This window comes from Pongo abelii, chromosome 11 (genome assembly GCF_028885655.2).
Source record: "Pongo abelii isolate AG06213 chromosome 11, NHGRI_mPonAbe1-v2.0_pri, whole genome shotgun sequence".
Classification (NCBI taxonomy): domain Eukaryota; kingdom Metazoa; phylum Chordata; class Mammalia; order Primates; family Hominidae; genus Pongo; species Pongo abelii.
The window spans coordinates 54,112,836-54,135,021 of NC_071996.2; the positions used below are offsets into that span (position 1 = coordinate 54,112,836).

Below are 22,186 nucleotides of genomic sequence, written 5' to 3' on the forward strand. Positions count from 1 at the left end.
AAATTTTGTAACAAATGGCCCTCCTCAACATAATTGTTGTGTTCCTTGGTTCCATCCCAAAACCAAAATGTAATTATTTCCTTCTAATCATTAGATATTAGCATGTAAACTCCTGCTAAATTTACCACTAGATGTCACAAGAATCCCAAGCCCAATTTCAATAATTCAGAGCAGCTAACTTACATCTTTACACTGGTCCAGCTTCTTGATTGCTTCATATTCTTGTGTTATTGTCTGAGGGAAATAGCATTTTCCTTTATCTTCTTCATATTCTGCTTTGTAACTTTTCTATAATGAGAAAAACCAAAAATAGATCATGATTGTTATGGCTCTCAAACAATGTCACTGTGAGGCATGAACCATTGTCTTCAAACTTACGTCACTGTTTTGAGCTGCAACTTTCATGCAGTGTGTGTGATATGGGTCCTCCATGCTGCCTACATAATGTCCCAAAATATCCTTTACATATAAGTCTTTATATTTAGCCTGAAAAATAAAACAAACATAATTCAAGTTAACAATTATTTGTCAAACAGTAGGAAAGCCCTCCTACCCAAGAGGTAACCGTGGCTTTTCGAACCTCACTGAAGTTCTTCAGCTGAGTATCAAGTTGATATTTTGGGGTCTCGCAGTAATTCATACTCTTTGCCTTTGTCTTCTCATAGTTTTCCTTGTATAATCTCTGTTAAAGGAAAAAGAAATTAAAACAAAAAGAAAGAAAAATATATCTTATAAAGTAAAAGCCATTCATGTCATTGCTGCACTTTAACTGAAGGGGCAAAATTTATGTTTTCTCACCATCAATTTTCCACAAAGCAGAAAAGCAGGATAGATGTGGTAGAGGCTCATGCCTTATATAATCTCATCTGCTAATAATCATAAAGATGTTTATGTTATGTTGTCCTAATATTTTTTCAGACTGAATAACTTAAAGCACACCAGTGCTGCTATGTAAGCAAGTTTTTGTCTTAAAATAATTCATTTGAATATGTTTAAAGAAAAATGAGTTTCACTAGGTGCAGGGGCTCATGCCTGTCATCACAGCACTTTGGGAAGCCAAGGTGGGCAGATCACTCAAGGCCAGGAGTTTGACACCAGCCTGGCCAACATGGTAAAACCCCGTCTCTACTAAAAATACAAACATTAGCCAGGCGTGATGGCACATGTCTGTAATCCCAGCTACTTGGGAGACTGAGGCAGGAGAATTGCTTGAACCTGGGAGGCAGAGATTGCAGTGAGCCGAGATCGTGACACTGCACCCCAGCCTGGATGACAGAGCGAGAGCCTGTCTCAAAAAATAAAGAAGGAAAGAAAAATGAGTTTAAGAATTGATGCAAAATGAGGTAAAAGGTATAAGGTGAACCTTAGATAATTAAGCACAGTCCTGGAAGAGTATTCTGTTGAGCACTTGGTGAAAATGCATTTTGTAACACCTCTGGAAGCTGGCTTTTAACGTTAAGACCTAACAGTTTTCTTTAAAGCAATAAAAAATGAAAAGATGATTTGTCTGTATTTCTTTTTTGCTAGGAATTAGGAAAGCAATTTCTGTGAAGAGTTTTATCTTATTTTTTATTTTTTTGTTTGATTTCCAACTTTTAAGTCCAGGTGTACATGTGCAGGACTGTGGGTTTATTACATAGGTAAGTGTGTGCCATGGTGGTTTGCTGCACAGATCATCCTGTCACCTAGGAATTAAGCCCAGTATCCATTAGCTATTCTTCCTGATGCTCTCCCTCCTCCCCGACCCCCAGCCTCCAACAGTGTGTGTTGTACCCCTCATGTATCCATGTGTTCTCAACATTCAACTCCTACTTGTAAGAACATGAGGTGTTTGATTTTCTGTTCCTGCGTTAGTTTGCTGAGGATAATGGCTTCCAGGTCCATCCTTGTCCCTGCAAAGGACATTATCTGATTCCGTTTTATGGCTGCATAGTATTCCATGGTGTATCTGTACCACATTTTCTTTATCCAATCTATCATTGTTGATTCCTTGTCTTTGCTATTGTGAATAGTGCTGCAATGAACACATGTGTTCATATATCTTTATAATAGAATGATTTATATTCCTTTGGGTGTATGCCCAGTAATGGGATTGCTGGGTCATATTTTATTTTTAATAAGTATGTTAAAGTCTTTAAAATAAGATCAATATTCTATAAATTTCTTAAAATAAAATGCTTTGCTTTTGAGTTTATGCCTTATGTAGTTTTTCTTACTTTGCCCTTAAACTAATTTCTTTACTTCTTTTATTTTTCTCTCTATATATATTTTTGCAAAGTACCTTAATCAGTTCAGGGCATTGGGTGAATATGTACATGCACATATACCTATACTTACGCATATTAAGCTTGTTTCTAGGAAAAATAATAAAAACAATGATATTGCCAGAATATTTTTCCTCCTAATAAAACAGAGGGCATTAAGGAGATTAAGGAAACTTTTGCAGTATTCACTGGCATCAAAGGCATCAACAAGAATAAGAAACTTCATCTTCCTTTAGCACCTGGGTGAAGCTTTCATGTGTGATTTGTCATCTTGAATCTAAGATTTCAGTTAGGCTAATGTCCATCCAAGGTTATATTAAACAGCAACTTTGTGGCCACATCTGAAAATAGGAGTGAATTACAAAGACACTCACATCACTCTGGTTTTTGGCCACCTTCAAGGAGTGCAGCATCTTGGGATCGTCATTAATGCTGAGGGCTCCAATCATTTTCCCTTTGTTTTTTTCATAGTCTTTCTTGTACATCACCTGCAAAGACATCACACATGCCAGATTCCACTCACCAGGAAATGTCCCCGAGGCCACCCTGTCCAGGTCCCCAGGTCCCCAGGCCATACTCACATCGCTGGTGTTCTTGGTGTTGGCTTTGGCTGCCAGCAGGGGAATGGCATCCACTTTAATGTCAAACTTCTTGGCTTTGCTCTTCTCCCAGTCTTGCTTATAAAGATTCTGGACAGAAAAATTCAGCAAAGGAATTGGCAAAAGTGATATGCATGTCATGACCTTTAAAGACTAATGGGCAACTAAATACCTTGTCTTAATGTAAAATAAATGGGCCCTTTTTATTGTCTAGGAAATCATGCATATTTTAAATATTTCTTCTCAAGCTGGAGCTATTAATTCTCCAAGATTGGCCTTCTCTACTCCCCATGAGAATTTTTTATCAAATTAATTTAATTCTAGCTATTATACTCATATTTGATTCCTAACACTGAATGTTTTATAGAGTAGCACATACATTCTACAGTTAACTTACTTTTTTATGATATAAAGGCATCACTTTCATTTGACCTCTAAGTTCTCTGCAAAGGTTATTTCATAAATCATTACATACTCATTGATGCCAGATAATCTTAGTACTCATTTATAGAATTATTGAAGAAATTAAGAACCCCAAGGATAATTTAACTTTTCTATAAAATTAAGTTTGAAAAATGAAGGATAGAAATGGGTACCTGGATGTCTGCCCTTTCAATCCCCTATATCTTTATTCATGCAAGTTCTCATATATGTAGAAATAAGTATCATTTGTGTGAAATAACGGACAGTATAAGCCCAGGGAATAAATGAATTACATATAATTTAAATGAACATATGGCTAAAAGATCTACCATTAAAATTTGCAATTAAGCATACATGAGAGGTAACATTCTGAGGGCTGGTTACAATACTAATATTACGATTATCTAATTGTATGAAACTACTTACAAGATTGCTACACACATTTTGTAAGGTGAATTCAGTTATACTGGCAGAGGCATAGGAACATGGTACAAATGTTAACAGTTCTTCCCATTTTTAACATTAATCTATTCATTGAATTGCAACAAAGCAGTTCAAAAATAAAAGCACAGGTTGTCAGTACATCACGTGGTACAGGGCATGAGGAACTTACATCACTCAAGTTATAGGCATTGACTTTGTGCTGGATAAAAGCAGGAGTATCAGGGGGGATATGGCACTTGAACTTTTCACTTTCATGTTTTGCTTTGTAATTTAACTATGACAGAGAGAGACAGAACCAATTAGTTCAGAAGAATTGTTCCAGAATACATAAATTCTTGTGTGGTACATTTTGTCAAGTCAGTGACAGCATTATTGAGATCAGAAGAGACATCTAGAGCTTGGGTAGGCCACCTGCATTACTGAACCTATGTGTGGGACACTTGGCAGCTATTATCACATCTGTCACCATGGTAGGACCCTAAGGGAATGAGGTGGCTCTGTCAAACATGTTCCCCTCCCTGCGTAGCACAATTGGCCCTGTAGGTTCTGAGAGGGGCCCAGCCCTGTCTGTCTTGTCACTGTCGGTGCTCACATACCAGAGCCACTTTCCTTTCATCTGATTAAGAGTCCTCTCACAGACATCAGAGCTTTTGATCCTCTAATTAGAGCCTTCATTTCTGGCCATTCATCTATTGAGGTCATTTTTATTCTTTTAGTTCAACACAGCTTTGGAAATCCACACTTAAAGCTCATATAATAAAATTTGTCTCAGAGATTCCAATTTCCAGAAACTTACTAGGGAGAGAGAAACTCATGTACTGAATACCTGCTGTTGGCCAGGGTATGTGCAGTGCATATTTCTTCCTTCACTTACTCTTCAAAACAGCCACAAATTATAAAAGGGAAATATCAGGCAGAGGGGGGTTAAATCTTTGGCCACCCAGACATCAATGACAGAGCTAACATTTGAATGCGGTTTTGTTTGACTCTAGAACTCAGGTTCTTTCCATTGCTTTAAGCTACATTTGCTTCCTTCACAGAATTGTTTCACTGTAAATTTTATCCACCCAAGAAAATGCAGAAATATATTTTTATACAGATATATACTGTTTAAACTTGCTAATACTTACTCAGCCTTTTGAATAAACTTGATAAGTCATTGGATTTTATGTATAGAGTTATGAAATGTTATCCCTCGTAATTGGGTGTCCTGGGTAGTTAGAGGAACTTACGTCACTCAGTTGTTTGGAATTGACTTGGGCTTGTAGCAGAACAGGAGAGTCTGTAACTTGGGTGAATTTTGTCTTATCTGGATGGACTTTGTAGGTGTGCTGTGGGGAAGCAAAGGCATTTGGTTTAGTAGTATCACCTGTCAGATCCAAGGTGGCCCACAGGCCAAGCAAATAGAACCTCATGCCCCACAAAGCAATGAAACTTGTAGTTAATAAAATATATTTTTTTCTAACTAGACTGTAGTTTGAGAGGTGCTCTTATAGCTGTATGAGAAACTTTTCTATATCTTCAGGTTTCTGATAACTCTTCTTTGGGAAAATGAGCTAGAATTACCTCTTAAAATGTAGGGATGTCAACAAGGGAAAATAGGATGTTTACTACAAAATAGATTTCATTTCTTGCAATTGCCTGGCTTACATTTATTCGTAAAAGTGGCAACATTTTAAACATAATCTGACCACTAGATGCTATGGAAGGCAGTCACATTCAAAGTTCAGACTACAGACTTACATCTTTACACTGATCTAGTTTCTTAATTGCTTCATATTCTTGAGTTACGGTCTGAGGGAAGAAGCCTTTGCCTCTGTCTTCTTCGTATTCTGCTTTGTAGTTTTTCTATGAGAAGAAGAAATCAGGCATAAGATGCAGCCATTGTATTCATGCCCTGAGAAAAATGTTATTTGGAAAGTCAAACAACTGTCTTAGAACTTACATCACTGTTTTGAGCTGTGACTTTCATGCAGTGTGAATGGTATGGATCCTCGAAGCTGCCTACATAATGTCCCAAAATATTTTTTAAGTAGGAATCTTTGTATTTTTTCTGCAAGACAAAACATATTTCATTTATTAATTGGTGAAACAATGGGTTCTTTTTTTAACAGAAAGAGTGACAGTAGGATTGCTTACATCACTACTGAAGTTCTGCAGAACAGTATCGAGCTTGAATTTGGGGGTCTCACAGTAATTTATGCTCTTTGCCTTTGTCTTTTCGTAGTTTTCCTTGTATAGTTTCTGTCAAAGAAAAAAAAATCAGTTAAAGTAGATTCCTGTCACTCCCACGCTGATTATAACACTTACATTTTCTAACACTAAACAAAAGATGAAGAAAAGATATCGCTTGTCAACTGTCTTAAAAACTGACAATTGAGGCCGGGTGCAGTGGCTCATGCCTGTAATCACAGCACTTTAGGAGGCCGAGGTGGGCGGATCATGAGGTCAGGAGTTTGAGATAAGCCTAGCCAACAAAGTGAAACCCTCTGTCTACTAAAAATACAAAAAGTTACCTGGGCATGGTGGCGGGTGCCTGTAATCCCAGCTACTTGGGAGGCTGAGGCAGGAGAATCGCTTGAACCCAGGAGGCGGAGGTTGCAGTGAACCAAGATGGCGCCACTGCACTCCAGCCCGGGAGACAATGCGAGACTCCGTCTCAAAACAAAACAAAAAGAAAAAAACCTGACAATCGAACACAGAATGTCATGAATAATAAGACTGTTCTATTAGCAATTATTATAAAGCCTAAGTTTCATACATTCCAAACTCAAAAAATTAAGAAACCAATAAGCCACCTCTGACCATGCCCTTAGTAGCAGATATTCTTGTGTATTTGTGAATTGCTGCCCTCTCTGTCTCTCAGCTCACATACTCTTTCCTCACTGACAGCACCACAGCAAACACAGGTTTTGAGCAATTGCAAGTTGTTTACCTTTTTTAAACAAACCTTCATGAAAAAGTTATAAAAGGTGAGAAATACACAATCTCCCTCCCTCCTATACCTATAACAAATCTCTTATTATACAAACAATTAGCCTTCAAAATAAGATATATATATATATGAACCGGTACTATGAGTTATTACTAACTCTTCTTCTCTGCCAGGATTTACCTTTAGCTTGAACAAGAAGAAGCAATGATTAGTTTTAAATATGCAGCTGATAAAGCAGATTATTGTCACTTTTTTCATTCTGGGTTTTCAAAATGTAAATGATGCTATTCATGTTTAATATTTTTATATTCCTGTCTTTATCAACAAAGGAGATTTGAACTTGGGCTTTTAGATGTTTAATAAGGATGTTTTTCACTTAGAGAGTAAAACTGCTTTAAACTGCTTTTACACTACAGGTGGGAATGTAAATTAGTACAGCCACCATGGAAAACAGTATGGAGATTCCTTAAAGAACTGAAAATAGAACTACCATTCAATCCAGCAATCCCACTACTGGGTATCTACCCAAAGGAAAAGAAATCATATGAAAAAGACACATGCATAAAAATGTTCATAGCAGCACAATTCACAATTGCAAAGATGTGGAACCAACCTAAGGGCCCATCAACCCACGAGTGGATAAAGAAAATGTGGTATATATACAGCATGGAATGCTACTCAGCCATGAAAATGAATGAAATAACGTCTTTCAAAGCAACTTGAATGGAGCTGGAGGCCATTATTCTAAATGAAGTAACTCAGGAATGAAACACCAAATATCATATGCTCTCACTTATAAGTGGGAGCTAAACTATGAGGACACAAAGGCAGAAGAATGATATAATGGACTTTGGGGACTTGAGTGGAATGTTGGGGTGGGAGTGAGGGAGTAAAGACTACATATTGATCATAGTGTACACTGTGTAGGTGATGTGTGCACCAAAATCTCAGCAATCAACACTAAAGAACTTTTCCATGTAACCAAAAACCACCTGTACCCCAAAAATGACTGAAATAAAATGTTTTTTAAAAGAAAGCAAACGTGCTTTACACTGATTTCCCAGCAGAGCTATTTGGACAGATCCATTTATACCCTCTCACTTGCCACTTTCCCACACCCGCTCCCCAACCACACACATATTTCCTATGCTGCTGACTTAGTTCAAGGGACAAAGAAAAGATAACTAACCCACACAGACAGCTACATAAAATCCACAAGTGCTAGGAAAGCTTAATGCAAACCTAACCGTAAGAGATAAACTCAAATCATCACATATTCAATCTCTCTCTCTCGCTTTCTCTCTCAGGCTGTTAGTCCTTTAATCCCAAGCCCAGTCTCATTTGCCTAATATGCTTTAAATTGAATGGCTTAGTCGGGCTCTTAATAATTACACAATTAGAAAGTCCTGTGAAGACTTAGGGGCCCATCTTTTAAGTTCTGTCGTTGGCAAATGATGGTTTCTGGACCAAGATCTATCTTTGAAAGTCTCCTTCTGCTTCTGTCAAAATCACAACACATCTGCAATGTGGAGGCCCAGGTGCCCGGAGCTCATAAGCAACACATCCATATGGAGGCCCAGGTGCCCAGAGCTCATGAGCAAATGAGAATTTCCCTGCCCATTGTATTAACCCCACAGAACCACAAACATTAAGGCACATTGTACTCAGAGAGACTCATGCCTTTCTGTGGTTACATAGTTCCAATGAACCTACCACTCCATAACCTTAATGTATTTGCAAAGTTATATATTCATTTAGTCATTAAAGGAGAAAATTTTCATCTCTTTTGCAGCTAAGGTTTAAAAACACTTTTGACAAAAATATACTTACATCACTTAGGGCATCTCCTGCTGCCTTCAGCTGCCTAAGCAGTGGGTTCTCTGAAGCAGGAAGCACATTATAATCTGCTTTTCCTTTATTCTTTTCATAGTCTTCTTTGTATTTTACCTGTAGGAGTGAAATAAAATGATAAAGTAACTCTATGGGTTATTTTTGCCCCCATCTCTATTATGAATATGACATACTTCCACAAATCAATTTTCTCTTTAGAAAAATGGCAGCTTGACATTTTATAAACAAAATACTCATAGTAACTCTTAACAGCAGCAGAGAAACTGCATAAATTTCCAGGATGCTTTTTCTTCCCATTCATTTATTCATTCAAAATTATCCATAGGGTGTCAATTCTGTTTCTGGCTTGGGGACAGATATAAGAAAGAACACATGGTCCTTGCCCTCAAAGAGAGAGATACAGAAATAATAGGAGAGAGAAAGAAATCCAAATAGTGACCATGCAAGATGTCCCAGATACCTGCTGCTATAGAACCTTCACTCAGCTCTCAACCCCCGGCTACCTACCTGCCAACACGCTCCTAAAGAAAGGAAGCTGGAAGTACCACTAATCCACCCTTTTATGCCTCACCTGCAACTGTGCATGGAGCACACATGTATTCAATTTACAAGTAGGAGGAGGAGGAAGGAGCAGGGAGAAGGAGCCTTGCTTTTCCTCCTGCTGTTCCTATTTGCACTTTTAATTCCAGCTATGGCAGAAGCAGCAAGTTGAGGGGTGTTGGGGGAGAATACGGAAGGCAGGGTTCACAAGCCCCCATCAGGAGCCTGTCCACAAGGATTAGAACAAGAAACTGATCCTGGTTCCCACCAAGATCCCCAGTGTAGCCCTTTATTCAGGCAATATAACCACAGAAGTTCAAGGAATCCTAGATAAATCTACCACTTATGAACTCAGAAAACAAAGGCAATCAGCTTGGTATCAAAAGGCAAGAGATACACAAGGGAAGCACAGAGGCATCCACCCCTCAGCCTCCACAGAGCATCACAACAGTATGCCACAGGAATGGGAGACTCAGATCACTTTTCCACCTTAGAGAATTAACTGTTTCCTTGAAAAATGGAAACAACCAGAAAGCAGATTCACAAACTGTACTCTCCCGCTACCCGCATCTGGGATACGCAGCCTTCTCCCCTGATATGCAGATGAACTGTCAGGGCTTGTGGCAAAGCCATCCCCTCCTCTTAAGCACCAAATCTCTTTCCCTTCCACCTGCTCTAGGATATCACTCCAGACATTCTTCCCCATTCCAACATCACCAAATCTTCCCTTTCTACTAGATTCTTTCCATTAACATGATGTTTTTGTTTCATATCTTAAAAAGTCCCTCTTTACCCAGTTTTTCATCAGCTACTTGCCCATTTTCTTCTTTTCTTACCAGGAAAATACTTAGAAAGAGTTGAATATACTTGTATCTTCAATTTCCCTCTTTTCATTCACTAGTGAATCCTCTCTAAGCAGACTCCACCAAATTGCTCTTGTTCAGGTCACCAGAGACCAGACACTGGTAAATCCATTTCAGAGACATTTGACACAGTTGATGACTACCTTCCCCCTTCACTTGCTTCCCAACGCATTGCCCTCTCCTGCTTTTGCTTCTCCCTCATCTCACATATATGTTCCGATGGAAGGACCCCAGAGTTCAGCCCCTAAAGTTTTCTGTTTACACTCACTCCCTTGATGCTCTCCAGACTCATGGCATGAAACACTCTCTGTATGTTGATGACACCCCAGTTTATACAACTTTCCATATATCTCCCCTGAAACTTCAGGCTCATGTAGTCGACTGACTTCTGACACTTCCATGTGGATGTCTAAAAGGCCTCTCAAGTCTACCATATCTGAAGATGAGCTCCTGTCTGTCCTCCAAAAAAATTACCAACTTCTTCCATAGTCTTCCCTGTCTCAATAACTATTCATCTAACTGCTTAGACCAAAACCCACGTCATCCAATCCATCAGCAAATCAAGTCAGCTGTGCTTTCAAAATACTTCTTATCACCTGCCCTGCTACCCTCCTGGTCCAAAACACGTGGATGCTGTAATAGCCTTCTAAGTGATGTAATCCTGCTTTCTCTGGCACAGCCAAGGCCAGGGTTAGAACCAAGTGTGTTTGGCTTCGAAGTTTATGCTCTCTTTAGTGACCATCGTGCTTTAGAATGCCAAGGACTCAGGCCATTCATCAAAGTCACTCAATCAAACATATGGAAATATCCATGGATTTATGAACCTGCAACCAGGTTTTTTCATAGTCAGTGGGAAAATAAGAAAAATAATAATAGTGTTGCATGTATGATTGCCTATCTTCGTATAAGGCCGCCAATTGCCTCTTCCTTGGGGGAGAAGTCCTGCTAAGATTACGATCTTTCTCCTTCTAAACAGCAAAAGGCCCTTCCAGTGAGAAGACACTAAATCAAATTGATAAATGTACAGTTTGGTTCCTAGGCAAATAATAAATTAGGAAATATTTAATATGGTAATTAGATGTTATTAATGCTCATACATGGCAAAACATTTTTAGTAGCCCCATTATAATTCCAAAATACTTTTGTTGTTGTTCTTGTTGTTTCAATTCTACTCTTTTTCAAATGCCTCACATCTGCTGGTCTCAGCCCTGGTAGTTCCCCCAAGAACCACTCCTCCCCTTTTTTACTAATTATATACAAGAGCCAAAGTTATAAGAAATTCACCCACACTCAGCCATCAAGATAAATGGGATGATTTCCTCGTACCTTGCTAGCTGCCACACCAGCTTTTTTATTCATTTTATACTCTGGTGTTTCAGTCTGCATGAAGTAGATCTGGTCTTTCATGTTTTCAAAATCTTCCTGGTATTTCCTCTGTAAGACATTAGACAAGCTGAAGAACTGCTGTGGAAACGAACTATGCAAGAATTTCCATGAGAAGACACAGGGATTTGGAAAAGTTACACAAAGCCACCCTGTCCTTGGTTTAGGCTGGTCAGATTACAATTAGAGAATGTGGTACCATTACAAAAATGATTAGCAACTTAACAGAGATTTAGAACAATTAAAATAGGCTAAAAACAGAATTAGAAAGGCTTTTCTTGGCTACCAACGAAGAGCTCTTAAGGGCCAGGAGCAGGCAACTTAAGAGAAAAGAAAAACAATAGTTAGACTTATGTTTTCCAGTGAGGAGATACTAAATTAATCAATTTCGTAACTGTACAGTTTGGCTCCTCAGGCAAAGAATAATTAAAAAGAGTCCCTTTAACTTGTACTAACCGCACTTTGCAGCCAGTAAGAGGGTCTCACCATAATGTGTTGTAAAAATCGAGGTAGAAATAATGGCATGTGGCCAAAATAATATTTCTCAAAAGGAAAGAGAGTTTGTGAAATTTCTTTCCTAACAGGAACTCTGTACCAGGTCTTGCCCCAAGAAGAGGGGCCTCAAGTGTTCTAGCACCCATTCAGGTAGAGCAGGTGGCTAGAAGTCACTAAGGAAAGAGGTCTCTCTCCCAGGATGACCGACCAGCCATCCCTTCCCACTTACTGTGCTAATGTTATCAGCATTCATTCTGGCATTTGCAACTTCAAAGCAAGGTGTCTCACTCCATTTGCCTTTGATTTTATTTTCATAGTCTTCTTTGTATTTTTGCTAGAAAAAAGAAAAAGAAAATAAGACAAGCATAACTCATGAATTGACAAATAAGACAGCAAATTAAGAAATAATGATAAACTTTAAAAAATATCTTCAGCAAGCCATTCTTAGGTCCTTAATAAATGCCTTTAAAAAAAATCTTCCAATGTACTGTCAATTTACCCAACCAGAAAGTTGGGCAATGGGGATAGAGAACGGAGAAAGAGGGTACTAACACCCCCTCCCCTTGCTGAGTTTGGGGACTTCATTCATTCAGAAGTTGCAGATGTCCCCTGATGCTTAAAGAAATAGAGTCAGAAATCATCCTCTATTTATATTTCAGAGATACAATACAACCTATCAACCTGAGATTTCTACGCCAAATGAACTTAGCCATTAATTTTTAAGCTTTACCAAAACTCCTGGTTATCCAGAAAGAAACAACCACAATAAAATTCAACTTGCAGGCTAATGAATAGATCTTCACGTTTAGAGTTAAATTTAATAGGAACTGGAAAGTAATTCAAAAATTGAATTGTTGCCCCATCTGACTCCCAAACCCCACTCCATCTGAATCCCAGGCTATAAGCTCCTGGAAGAGTGAGGTGGTATGTCTTCTTCACTTTCATATCCTCAGAACCCAACACAAAATGCAGCACACAGAAGTTACATCATAAATGTTTGTTCAACTACACTAAACTGAGACCATGATATGTGGTTTTGAAATACCTTGGCTTAAGTGTTCTTGGAGCAGAATTAACCAAGCCAACCCCAAACCTGGGTCCGTGAGCTAGAGCCCAAGCTGAGTTAGAGCAATTCTCCCTCCATGGCTCATAAAAAAGTGTTAACAGACATAACTAATGGGTCTCAAGGCACTGGCATATGCCTACATCCCCACAATACCCTTTAAGGAAAAAGAAAGTGTCTTTCTGGTATACCTTTAACAGAAGGTGAGTGACGTGCAGAGTTGACGAGCTTGGGTTAAAGGAAGCTTAGTTCTCACTCAAAAGCCTAATTTCCTTTCTTCTCAAAAGGTTAATAATATGTAAATAAATAGCCAACTGGTTTTCCCAGCTATAAATTTTAGAGTCCTGGGCCTGGGTTCAAACTCTGGGACCAAGACTTGACTTTGTCTTGACCAAATATGATTGTTTTCTCAGCCACAAGTGCTGGCAATAATATTTACAGAGAAGGCTGCTAGGAAGTTTAATAAGATCATTAGCTAAAGAGTGCTTTGTAAACCCCACAGTGCTAAGCAAATATAGGGTATAAAAATTATAATAATAATAATAGCTATTACTATTGTCATCATCATAACAGAAAGAAACTCTGTAAGAAAGAAAATTGTATGTGCGAGGAGGGAACAATTCTTCAATGGAAATCTTTGCTGAGATAAGATTTGTGCTATACTGCTGATTGATTTACCTGCACTCTGTTTTGAAGATTTAAAGAACAGAAGTCAATAAAATTGATTTCTGGATTTGCCAAGACTACTTATAGAAATGTTTCTCATCTTTTTTTTGGAGACAGACCTCTTCAAGAAATTGAGAAAGCTATAAAACTCTCACAAACAGTTATAACTTCAGAGGTTCTTGATGTACACATACCTCAGGTTAGGATCTCCTAACATATCGTTTTTTGGAGGGACATGGCCCTACCTCTTGCTTGTTGTCAAAGGAGAAAAACCTTAGGATTGGGAAGGGGCAATTGGGCCTGATCCCCAAAACTGAGATCCAGAGAACTTTGAAATATAATTTAAAGTTGAGAAGGTAGCATATATTCTTAATGAGGTCTAAATGTTGGGCATTTATCAAGAAACAGGCATTGCATATGTAGATTTGTTAAGGATAATTGAACGGGAGATTAATTCTCACAGTGAGAGATAGATGTCTGGTTTTCAAGAAGATATTAAAACAAGATGCAAAACAAGAGTGTAAGATCACTCAACCCCCTCATCCAAAGTCCTTCCTTCCTTCTTAATCTTCACAGACCACGACATTTTATTTCCTCCTATCCAGCAGCTGAAATGGGTCAGGGTGGAGATGGAGCTCTCACAATCCACTCCTGAGCACTGCCAAGTCTGGGAAGATTTTCATGACACAGGAGGAGGCTGGAGCTTGTTGGCTGCTGAGGAAGTTATGGTCTTCTGTCTCATTTGTGAGTAGGAGAGAATTTGAAAGGACAAGGGTCCATAGGTGGAGGAGTGAGAGGAAGAGAGAGGTATGTGTCCATGTGGGACCCTCTCTACCAGCCAAGGGGTCTCACTCTCCAAGTCTGAGAGTGAGGCCAGAGCTTTTGTACAATACATGGAGACGGGTTATTCATGTCAGGGTCCAACATCCAAACACAACAGAGTTGGAGAGAAAGGTTAGGGGGAAACCTTTCTCTCCAAACTCTGTTGTATTTGCAGTTGAATGACGGAAACTTGGAAGAAAGAGTCAGTTTAACTTCTCTAGAATTTTTTTGGTTTGTTTAACAGAGGAAAGTATGTCAGGCCAATTCCAAGCTCTGGGACACCTTCTCTGGGTAAGAGGGTGACCATGTGTCCATAGATACAGTAAGATTGTTTCCCTCCTCCTCAGAGGTCAGCTGAGGGGACTTCCACGGGGCCACAAACTGGGTACCCTGGTGTCTTGCTTAAACATATAGCTTCATTATCTACTTTCACATCTGAATCTGTAATTTTTATGTGGTTATCAAGTGGAAAGGAATATGAAGCCAGTTAATTAACTCTTCTCTTTTTCTGTGGGTATCTAAGCACTGGGACTCCTGATAGTTCCATTCATAGAAAAGTTATCCCTGCAGAAAAGGTATAAAGAACCAAGCTGGTATTTTTATTGTCCACAGTGGGCCTAACACTGCCTGCTTGACTCAATCAAATCTCTTCTGGTGAAATCAATGGAAATCTTCCCAATTCTATGTGATAGAAGAATTTCCATGGTTTTAGAGGACCCGGGCCTGGTATCTTCATGCTGTGTAAAAATATGTTACTGAAAGATTATTTTTTTAAAAAAAATTTAGGCTCCAGTTGGTATCAGTGGGAAATTCCAACCTGAAATCTCACATTTTTTCTTTTGTGGATCTGGAAGGGAGCAGAGAGGCAGGTACAGAGAAACTAAAGGGACTTCCCAGTGTTGCATTCAGGGCCCTACTTTCAGCTTCATGGTGTGCATAGTTTCCCCACCTGGAAGGCCTGTTTCTACGAACAACTCTGCCTGTTCATCTATGTTAGAGCTACAAAATGCATCTGAGACAGAAGGAAGTATGTAGCTAATGGCTTTGGCCAAAGACAAAGGTGAGAGAATTGATTCTGACAGGTGTCGTAAGGAAGGCTGGCAAATGGAAGGTAACATTAGTGTAATCACTGCAGATATGCAATCATTACCATCTGAACTGGGAGCTGTAAGAAAAGGATGTGAGGATGCACAGAGAACTCCACCCCAATATATGGCTCCCTAGTATAATGAGTATTTTGAATTAAAGGTCCTTAGAGATTAATGGAAGGTAAAAGAGACTTCTTTCTACATAAAGACCAGACAGACCCACTAAGAAGAAAAATTATTTCCCCGCTAACCTCCCACCCCCATCCTATCTCTCAATCCTCTACCTCTCCCAAAGCACAGGCTCAAGTTTCCTTATCTGTCTAAGGTCTGGACCTACCAAAGAAGAAAACAGTTCCCTCTGACCCCTTCCCTGAGTTTTCAACTGAACCTATATTGCAGGAGGGAAGACTAAAGTCTGTCAGAAACCTGGACAGACTACTGTCATAAACCATTGTTTGCTTTGTGGGTCCAACAGACTTCACCCCAGACTACTGTATGTTCTTCAAACCCATTGAATTCTCTCTAGTAATCATTTCCTGCTCCTCAACAGAATTCCTCTTCTCCCCACTCCCCATAACCTGTTTTGCCAGGATCCAAGTTCATAGTCTTTCTGTAACCTCAAGATGGTATATAAGCTTCTGCACTCCCTGGGGAGCTGGAGCTTCATTCTGAAGGCTCCCGTGTGTACACGTTAAATAAATTTGTATGTCTTTTCTCCAATTAATCTGCCTTTTGCAAGGTGATTTTTCAGCCAAACTTCAGTGGGCCAAGGGGTCCTCCCTGGCCCCAACAGATGATCTGGGAGACATGATTCAACAAGGGGATATCGAGTTTAAATGCATGCGAGTGAGTAGATAAAGGAGGTTTTTTTTTAATTTATTTTTTTATACTTTAAGTTCTAGGGTAGATAAAGGAGATTTTTATCCTATTTTAGGGAGAAAGAAGATATGATCCTGCTGCAACATGGGCCAAAGCATCTTGAGAGTGAGGAGGGAAGATAGTACCAGAGGTAAGTCACTCTTGGCAGCCCTGTGCCTCCCTTGTTGGATGGTTTGTTGTTGGGTGGACTTCTACCAATCACAAGCATTTCTCCCCAACACAACTATTATTTTGGATGCACAATAGTCATTAAGAACTCAGAAATCTGGGTTAAGACTGGGAATAAATAATGTCACCATGGCCAAATCCAGTGACCTTTTTCCACAGCCACCCTCCCCTTAGCTCATATTATTACTCCACAGGGCAAAGCCAATTCTGGCAATGCTTTCAAAGAACCCAACATTGTCACCTTGCCCACCTAGAATGGTGCTATCCAATGCATATATAATGCAAGTCATTCTCGTAGCCACATTTTTAAATGTAGAAAGAAACGTGGGAAATTAATAATACAGTTTACTGAACCCAGTAGATCTGAAAATTAACATTCCAACATGTAATCAACATAAAAATATTAATTTGAAACATTCTTTTCTTCATAATTAAATATTCAAGATCCAGTGTCTATTTCTCACATATTGGACACTAAGTGTTATGGGATGAATGCCTGTGTCCCCACCCCCCAAATTCATATGTTGAAGACCTAACTCACAAGCATGTGATGGTACTTGAAGGTAAGGGGATTTTGGAAGCAATTAAGTTTAGGTGAGGTCATGAGGGTGGGAACCCCATAATGAGATTATCATCCTTATAAGAAGAGGAAGAAGAGGAAGAGATCAGAGCTGGCTCTCTGTCTCCAATGTGTGAGAACACAATGAGAAGGCAGTTATCTACAAGCCAGAAAGGGGTCTCTCACCAGGAACTGAATCCGTGATCTTAGACTCCCAGCCTCCAGAACTGTGAGAAAATAAATGTCTATTGTTTAAGCCACCCAACGTATGGTATTTTGTTGTAGAAGCCCAAGCTGACTTATAGACTCAGTTTATACTGATCAAATTCAGGTACTTCCTAGTCACATTTGGCTAGTGGCTGCTGTACTGGAGAGTGTAGCACTAAACCAACTGGCAAGTTTAAATTGGTGGAGAGAATGATTACAGAGGAGTTTGAAAGTGATTTTCAAAAATCACTTTGAAGAATCCCCACTGCATACTTAAATAAGGCAAAAGAATGTTTCCTTAGTAAAGTATCTTTTAAAATAGACTTTAAAGAAAAATTTAAAAATAGATTCCTTTTTCTTTCTAAATGACCACTTGAAAACACCTTTTTATTTTTCTTCCAGAAAGATAAATTGTCCTTCTCCCCTGTCTTATTTACAATATCAACACTTTCTTTCTTTCTTTTTTCTTTTTTTCTCTTTTTGAGACAGTTTCACACTTGTTGCCCAGGCTGGAGTGTAATGGCACAATCTCGGCTCACTGCAACCTCCACTTCCCGGGATCAAGTGATTCTCCTGCCTCAGCCACCCAAGTAGCTGAGATTACAGGCACCCACCTCCATGCCTGGCTAATTTTTTGTATTGTTAGTAGAGATGGGGTTTCACCATGTTGGCCAGGCTGGTCTCGAATTCCTGACAGGTGATCAACCCACCTTGGCCTCCCAGAGTGCTGGGATTACAGGCATGAGCCACTGCACCCGGCCAATATCAACACTTTCAATGGATCATGTATTTATGTACAGTTCTAAAGTTAATTTCTACTTAGCCTTGGGCAAAATTTCAGATTGGTAGTATTCCTATTAGTGAAATTTTACTATACTTACTAGATCCTTTATCCAAACAGCTCATAGTTACACAGTTAGGTTATCTACAATATCAAACACTAACAAACATCTCTGAATAGACATCATTATCCATATCATTTAATGCTTCTTCTCTACTAGATACTTTACCCAGAAAATGCTTAAGATAAAAATCTTGAGGTTTCATCAAAATTCAAGCAGAACAAACTGACACTCATCTCCACAGAGGGCAAGATAAAGTATTTAAAAGCAGCAGTATCCCAGGAGAAAGTGGCCTGATTTGGACCAATTTACAATAGGAATTTAGCATGGGCCTATTCATCAGCTGAGCATCTGTCTCTCCGCATTCGTCATCAGAGCCACATTCCTCAGAGCTAGTTTACCGCCTAAATATAGGTAGACTAAGCTGTTTGTTAGGGCCTTAAAAGTTATGAGGTCCACTGCCCACTGCTGTTAACTAAGCTATGTCTGAGACACATTCTTATTTTTCCAAGTGTGACTGACAGCATAGAACTATCCAAGGTTTTCACCGTGAATTTAAACCAGCTTTTCATGGAAGTGTGTGTTATTTGGTGACTCTGTAGTATTACTGTCATAAGTGAAAATGTCAAGTGACATTAGGACATGGCTTCTGTTTTCAAAAGGTGACTTTCACATTTATCAATTACTGAGTCATCAAGCTGGCTAAACATATATTAACACAGTTCTTGACATTTATGGATGTATTGCTTTTGCTGTAGAGTTTTTGGGGATCATATGTAAAAATACTCCAAGTGTCTGTGTTTTGTCTTCAGGCTCACCTTTAGTAACCCTCTCTGATGGTTGAAATTATTAAGCAGAGTCTTCAAGGGAGGCAATGTCCCAGCTCTATTTACTTACCTTGCTCACTTGATTGGTTACTTTCTTGGCAAATTCTATATCTGGAGGATCGGCCAGAGGCGTGAATTGAGCTTGCTGTTCAGCGAGACCTTTTTTGTAGGCAACCTGATGAAATAAAAGACAGGGATGTATTTTAAAAATGATTATGCTTTCATCTTTATTTGCAGTCTTAAATTTTAGTGTAACATGTTATAATTTGTCCTTCTAGATGTTACATATCCTTGCTCTCAGTACTGCTAGTGATTTCTATTTTGTTGAATTTTCTTCTCTCCTCCTCAGGACTTATGGCCCTAGATCTGCTTTCTTCCATTCATTTCCATGCCATGGTTTGCGATTGCAATTATTCTCTTAACCAGCATCTTCAACTCCCAACCCCTTGTCTTTTTATCACACTCAATAAACCCCCAGCCTTGGATCAACTCGACCATATACCTCCTCTGTTCTTTTTTTTTTTTTTTGAGACAGAGTCTCGCTATGTTGCCCAGGCTGGAATGCAGTGGTGCGATCTCGGCTCACTGCAAGCTCCGCCTCCTGGGTTCATGCCATTCTCCTGCCTCAGCCTCCCGAGCAGCTGGGACTACAGGCACCCGCCACCGTGCCTGGCTAATTTTTTGTATTTTTAGTGGAGACGGGGTTTCACCATGCTAGCCAGGATGGGCTTGATCTCCTGACCTCATGGTCTGCCTGCCTTGGCCTCCCAAAGTGCTGGGATTACAGGCATGAGCCATTGCACCTGGCCAGCTTCCTCTGTTCTTATGCCTAGGATGCTGAATGCCACAACTCCATGGATTAGGCAGTGCTAACATGATGAGTAGGGTTAAGAGGGACACAGGAAGAAGGTACAGGGCAGGGAGCTTCTGAACCCCAGCACTTAGCTTGAAATCTACATGCCTGCCCAGTGGTATGTTCTGTGAACAACAGCTTGCTTGGGGCTCTGTGCCTAATACTCTATGACCCTATGGTATACTAATGCCATTTTGTCTTCAAGGAAACTTTCACAGCCCATTATGAGTCTCTGGTTAGTCCCTACTCTCCGGGGCCAGTCTAAAACCCCAACACTGTCCTTAAGCCCACAATCAACTCCACCTTACTCTCAGCTTCCTCTTTCATAGAGTAAAGAAATGCTACACACTTATCTTCTCCATATTCATCCCTGCCTCTCCCACCCCTGCCCTGGCTCAGAGGAGAAACATCCCTCAGAGGGAATGACTCCTGCACACAGGGTGCTGTCCTTTCCAGCACATCCTTTTGCACCCAGCTCTCTCAGTCATCCCTCCTCTTTCTCACAACCCCGACCTCTCCTTCTTCATTAGCTCCTTCCCTTCAGCCTATAAAAGACTTCTATCACCTTAAAATAAGTATGGTGCTCACAAATCATGCATATCCTTCTCTCTTGCCCTACTTTCTCTCTTCATTTCTGACTCCTCTGGTTTTTTTGTTCCACCAGACTTGGCCCCTGCTTCCAACAATGCAGAACTATTCATAGATCCCCAGATACATGAAGCCCTCAGATGCTTCAGGGCCTCATACATGCTGTTCCCTCTCCCCATCTGTCTGCAAACTGCGGTTTCCTCTCCACGGCTCAGGATAACCATGACTCCCCTCCCAAGCCTTCCCTGACTCCTGAGCCAGATGCGATGACCTTCTCCTGGGATCTCACTCAACTTGGCCATTACCTCCTTTAAAGGGGTCGTCAGATGACACTGTAATTTGTTGTCTACATGTCTCTTTCCTCTTGACTGTGAGCTCTGGGATGGCAAAGAAGATGTCCTATCCTTGGGAACCCTTGTTGCCTGCATAGTACCTAGCTAGAGCAAGAGTCAATGACTGACATCTCAATGTGTCTTACACACTGAGGCCATGGGGGAATGTCTCAAGAGGAGAATTATCTTTCTAATCTTCCATGACACAACTGTGAGATTTCTACAATTATTTTCCCTTCCTCATGGCAGTATTCTTATTTATCAAGTATAAAGCAGTTGAATAATCCCAAGGTCCCAATCATCTTTATACTTTAACCAAGTCTAACTGTATCTTATCCCAATAATATCTACCTAGTGCCTATAACAAAAGCTTTCATGGACATCAAATCAATTGGGATACAAAAGACAGATTTTGAAATGTATTTACACAAATTCCACAAACAAGCCTGGCTTAATTTCTTTTAAATAAGTTAAGCAAGGCACGGCGACTCACGCCTGTAATCCCAGCACTTTGAGAGGCAAAGGAGGATGAATTGCTCAAAGGTTCAAGACCAGCCAGGGCAATATGGTGAAACCCTGTCTCTACCAAAAATACAAAAATTAGCTGGGTGTGGTAGTGTGCACCTGTAGTCCTAACTACTTGGGAGGCTGAAGTGAGAGGATCGCTTGAGCCTGGGAGGCGGAGGTTGCAATAAGCCAATAAGCCAAGATTGTATCACTGCACTCCAGCCTGGGTGAGAGAGTGAGACCCTGTCACAAAAAAAAAAAAAAAATACAAACTGAAGACTTTATTTTAGGCATAGGACAACAGGATTTTTCATGGCTGGTTAAGTCCTTAGGGTAAAAGCAACATTTAAATAGGATAAATGCTTATTAAGTATGACATCCTGCCAAGAAGTTTCAGACAAATCAGATCTAGAAGTCCTAATTTCTCAGGAACCTTCTTCAGAATTCTGTTTAGTTAGAATTCTGTTGTTATGGAGAATGATCTGATTTTAAAAAAGTAAAAAAAAAAAGTTCAGTATTCTGCATCAGCTTATAGACTCTTAGTGTGTGCAAAGTAGTTTGTCTCTACTTAGATAATAAGGAAAACATGATAAGTAGATTAAGAATGACACAGGAAGATGGTACAGGAGAGGTAGCAACAGCCTCTAAACCCAAGCCCTTAGCCAGAAATCTATGCGCCTACCCAGTGATGCATTCTGCAAACAACAGCTTGCTTAGGGCTCTGTGCCCAATAATTGTAGAAGTTCATAGTACTGACAACAGTATTAATAGGCATGTCAGTAATCTGATACTGAGTGCATACTTGGTCTGCAATAAAAATAAAAGCTATGCCTTAACTGTCACATCTTTTTGAGGAATAGCAGGGAAGACTTTACTTCATTATTGTATGTTCTCTTTCATTACATCTTCTACTGTAATTGCTCAAAACAAGTGGCCAACTTTCATTGTTCAAAGTCCATAGCATTAGAATGGTATGAAGGTAATCCTT

General features: G+C 39.7%; 1 protein-coding gene across 2 annotated transcripts in view; it reads right to left on the reverse strand.

The window, feature by feature from the left end:
- The window catches only part of NEB (nebulin), a 252,744-nt gene that overhangs the window by 218,029 nt on the left and 12,529 nt on the right, over positions 1 to 22,186 (reverse strand). For both annotated transcript variants that reach the window (XM_054548869.2, XM_024243154.3), the window contains exons 8-21: positions 18,989 to 19,093; positions 12,027 to 12,131; positions 11,246 to 11,353; positions 8,496 to 8,612; positions 5,870 to 5,974; positions 5,676 to 5,783; positions 5,474 to 5,578; positions 4,963 to 5,061; positions 3,900 to 4,004; positions 2,846 to 2,953; positions 2,639 to 2,752; positions 581 to 682; positions 379 to 486; positions 184 to 288 (exon numbers count right to left, since the gene is read on the reverse strand). In XM_054548869.2, the coding sequence (XP_054404844.2) occupies positions 184 to 288; positions 379 to 486; positions 581 to 682; positions 2,639 to 2,752; positions 2,846 to 2,953; positions 3,900 to 4,004; positions 4,963 to 5,061; positions 5,474 to 5,578; positions 5,676 to 5,783; positions 5,870 to 5,974; positions 8,496 to 8,612; positions 11,246 to 11,353; positions 12,027 to 12,131; positions 18,989 to 19,093 (1,494 nt within the window). The remainder of the gene's footprint in view (positions 1 to 183; positions 289 to 378; positions 487 to 580; positions 683 to 2,638; positions 2,753 to 2,845; positions 2,954 to 3,899; positions 4,005 to 4,962; positions 5,062 to 5,473; positions 5,579 to 5,675; positions 5,784 to 5,869; positions 5,975 to 8,495; positions 8,613 to 11,245; positions 11,354 to 12,026; positions 12,132 to 18,988; positions 19,094 to 22,186) is intronic.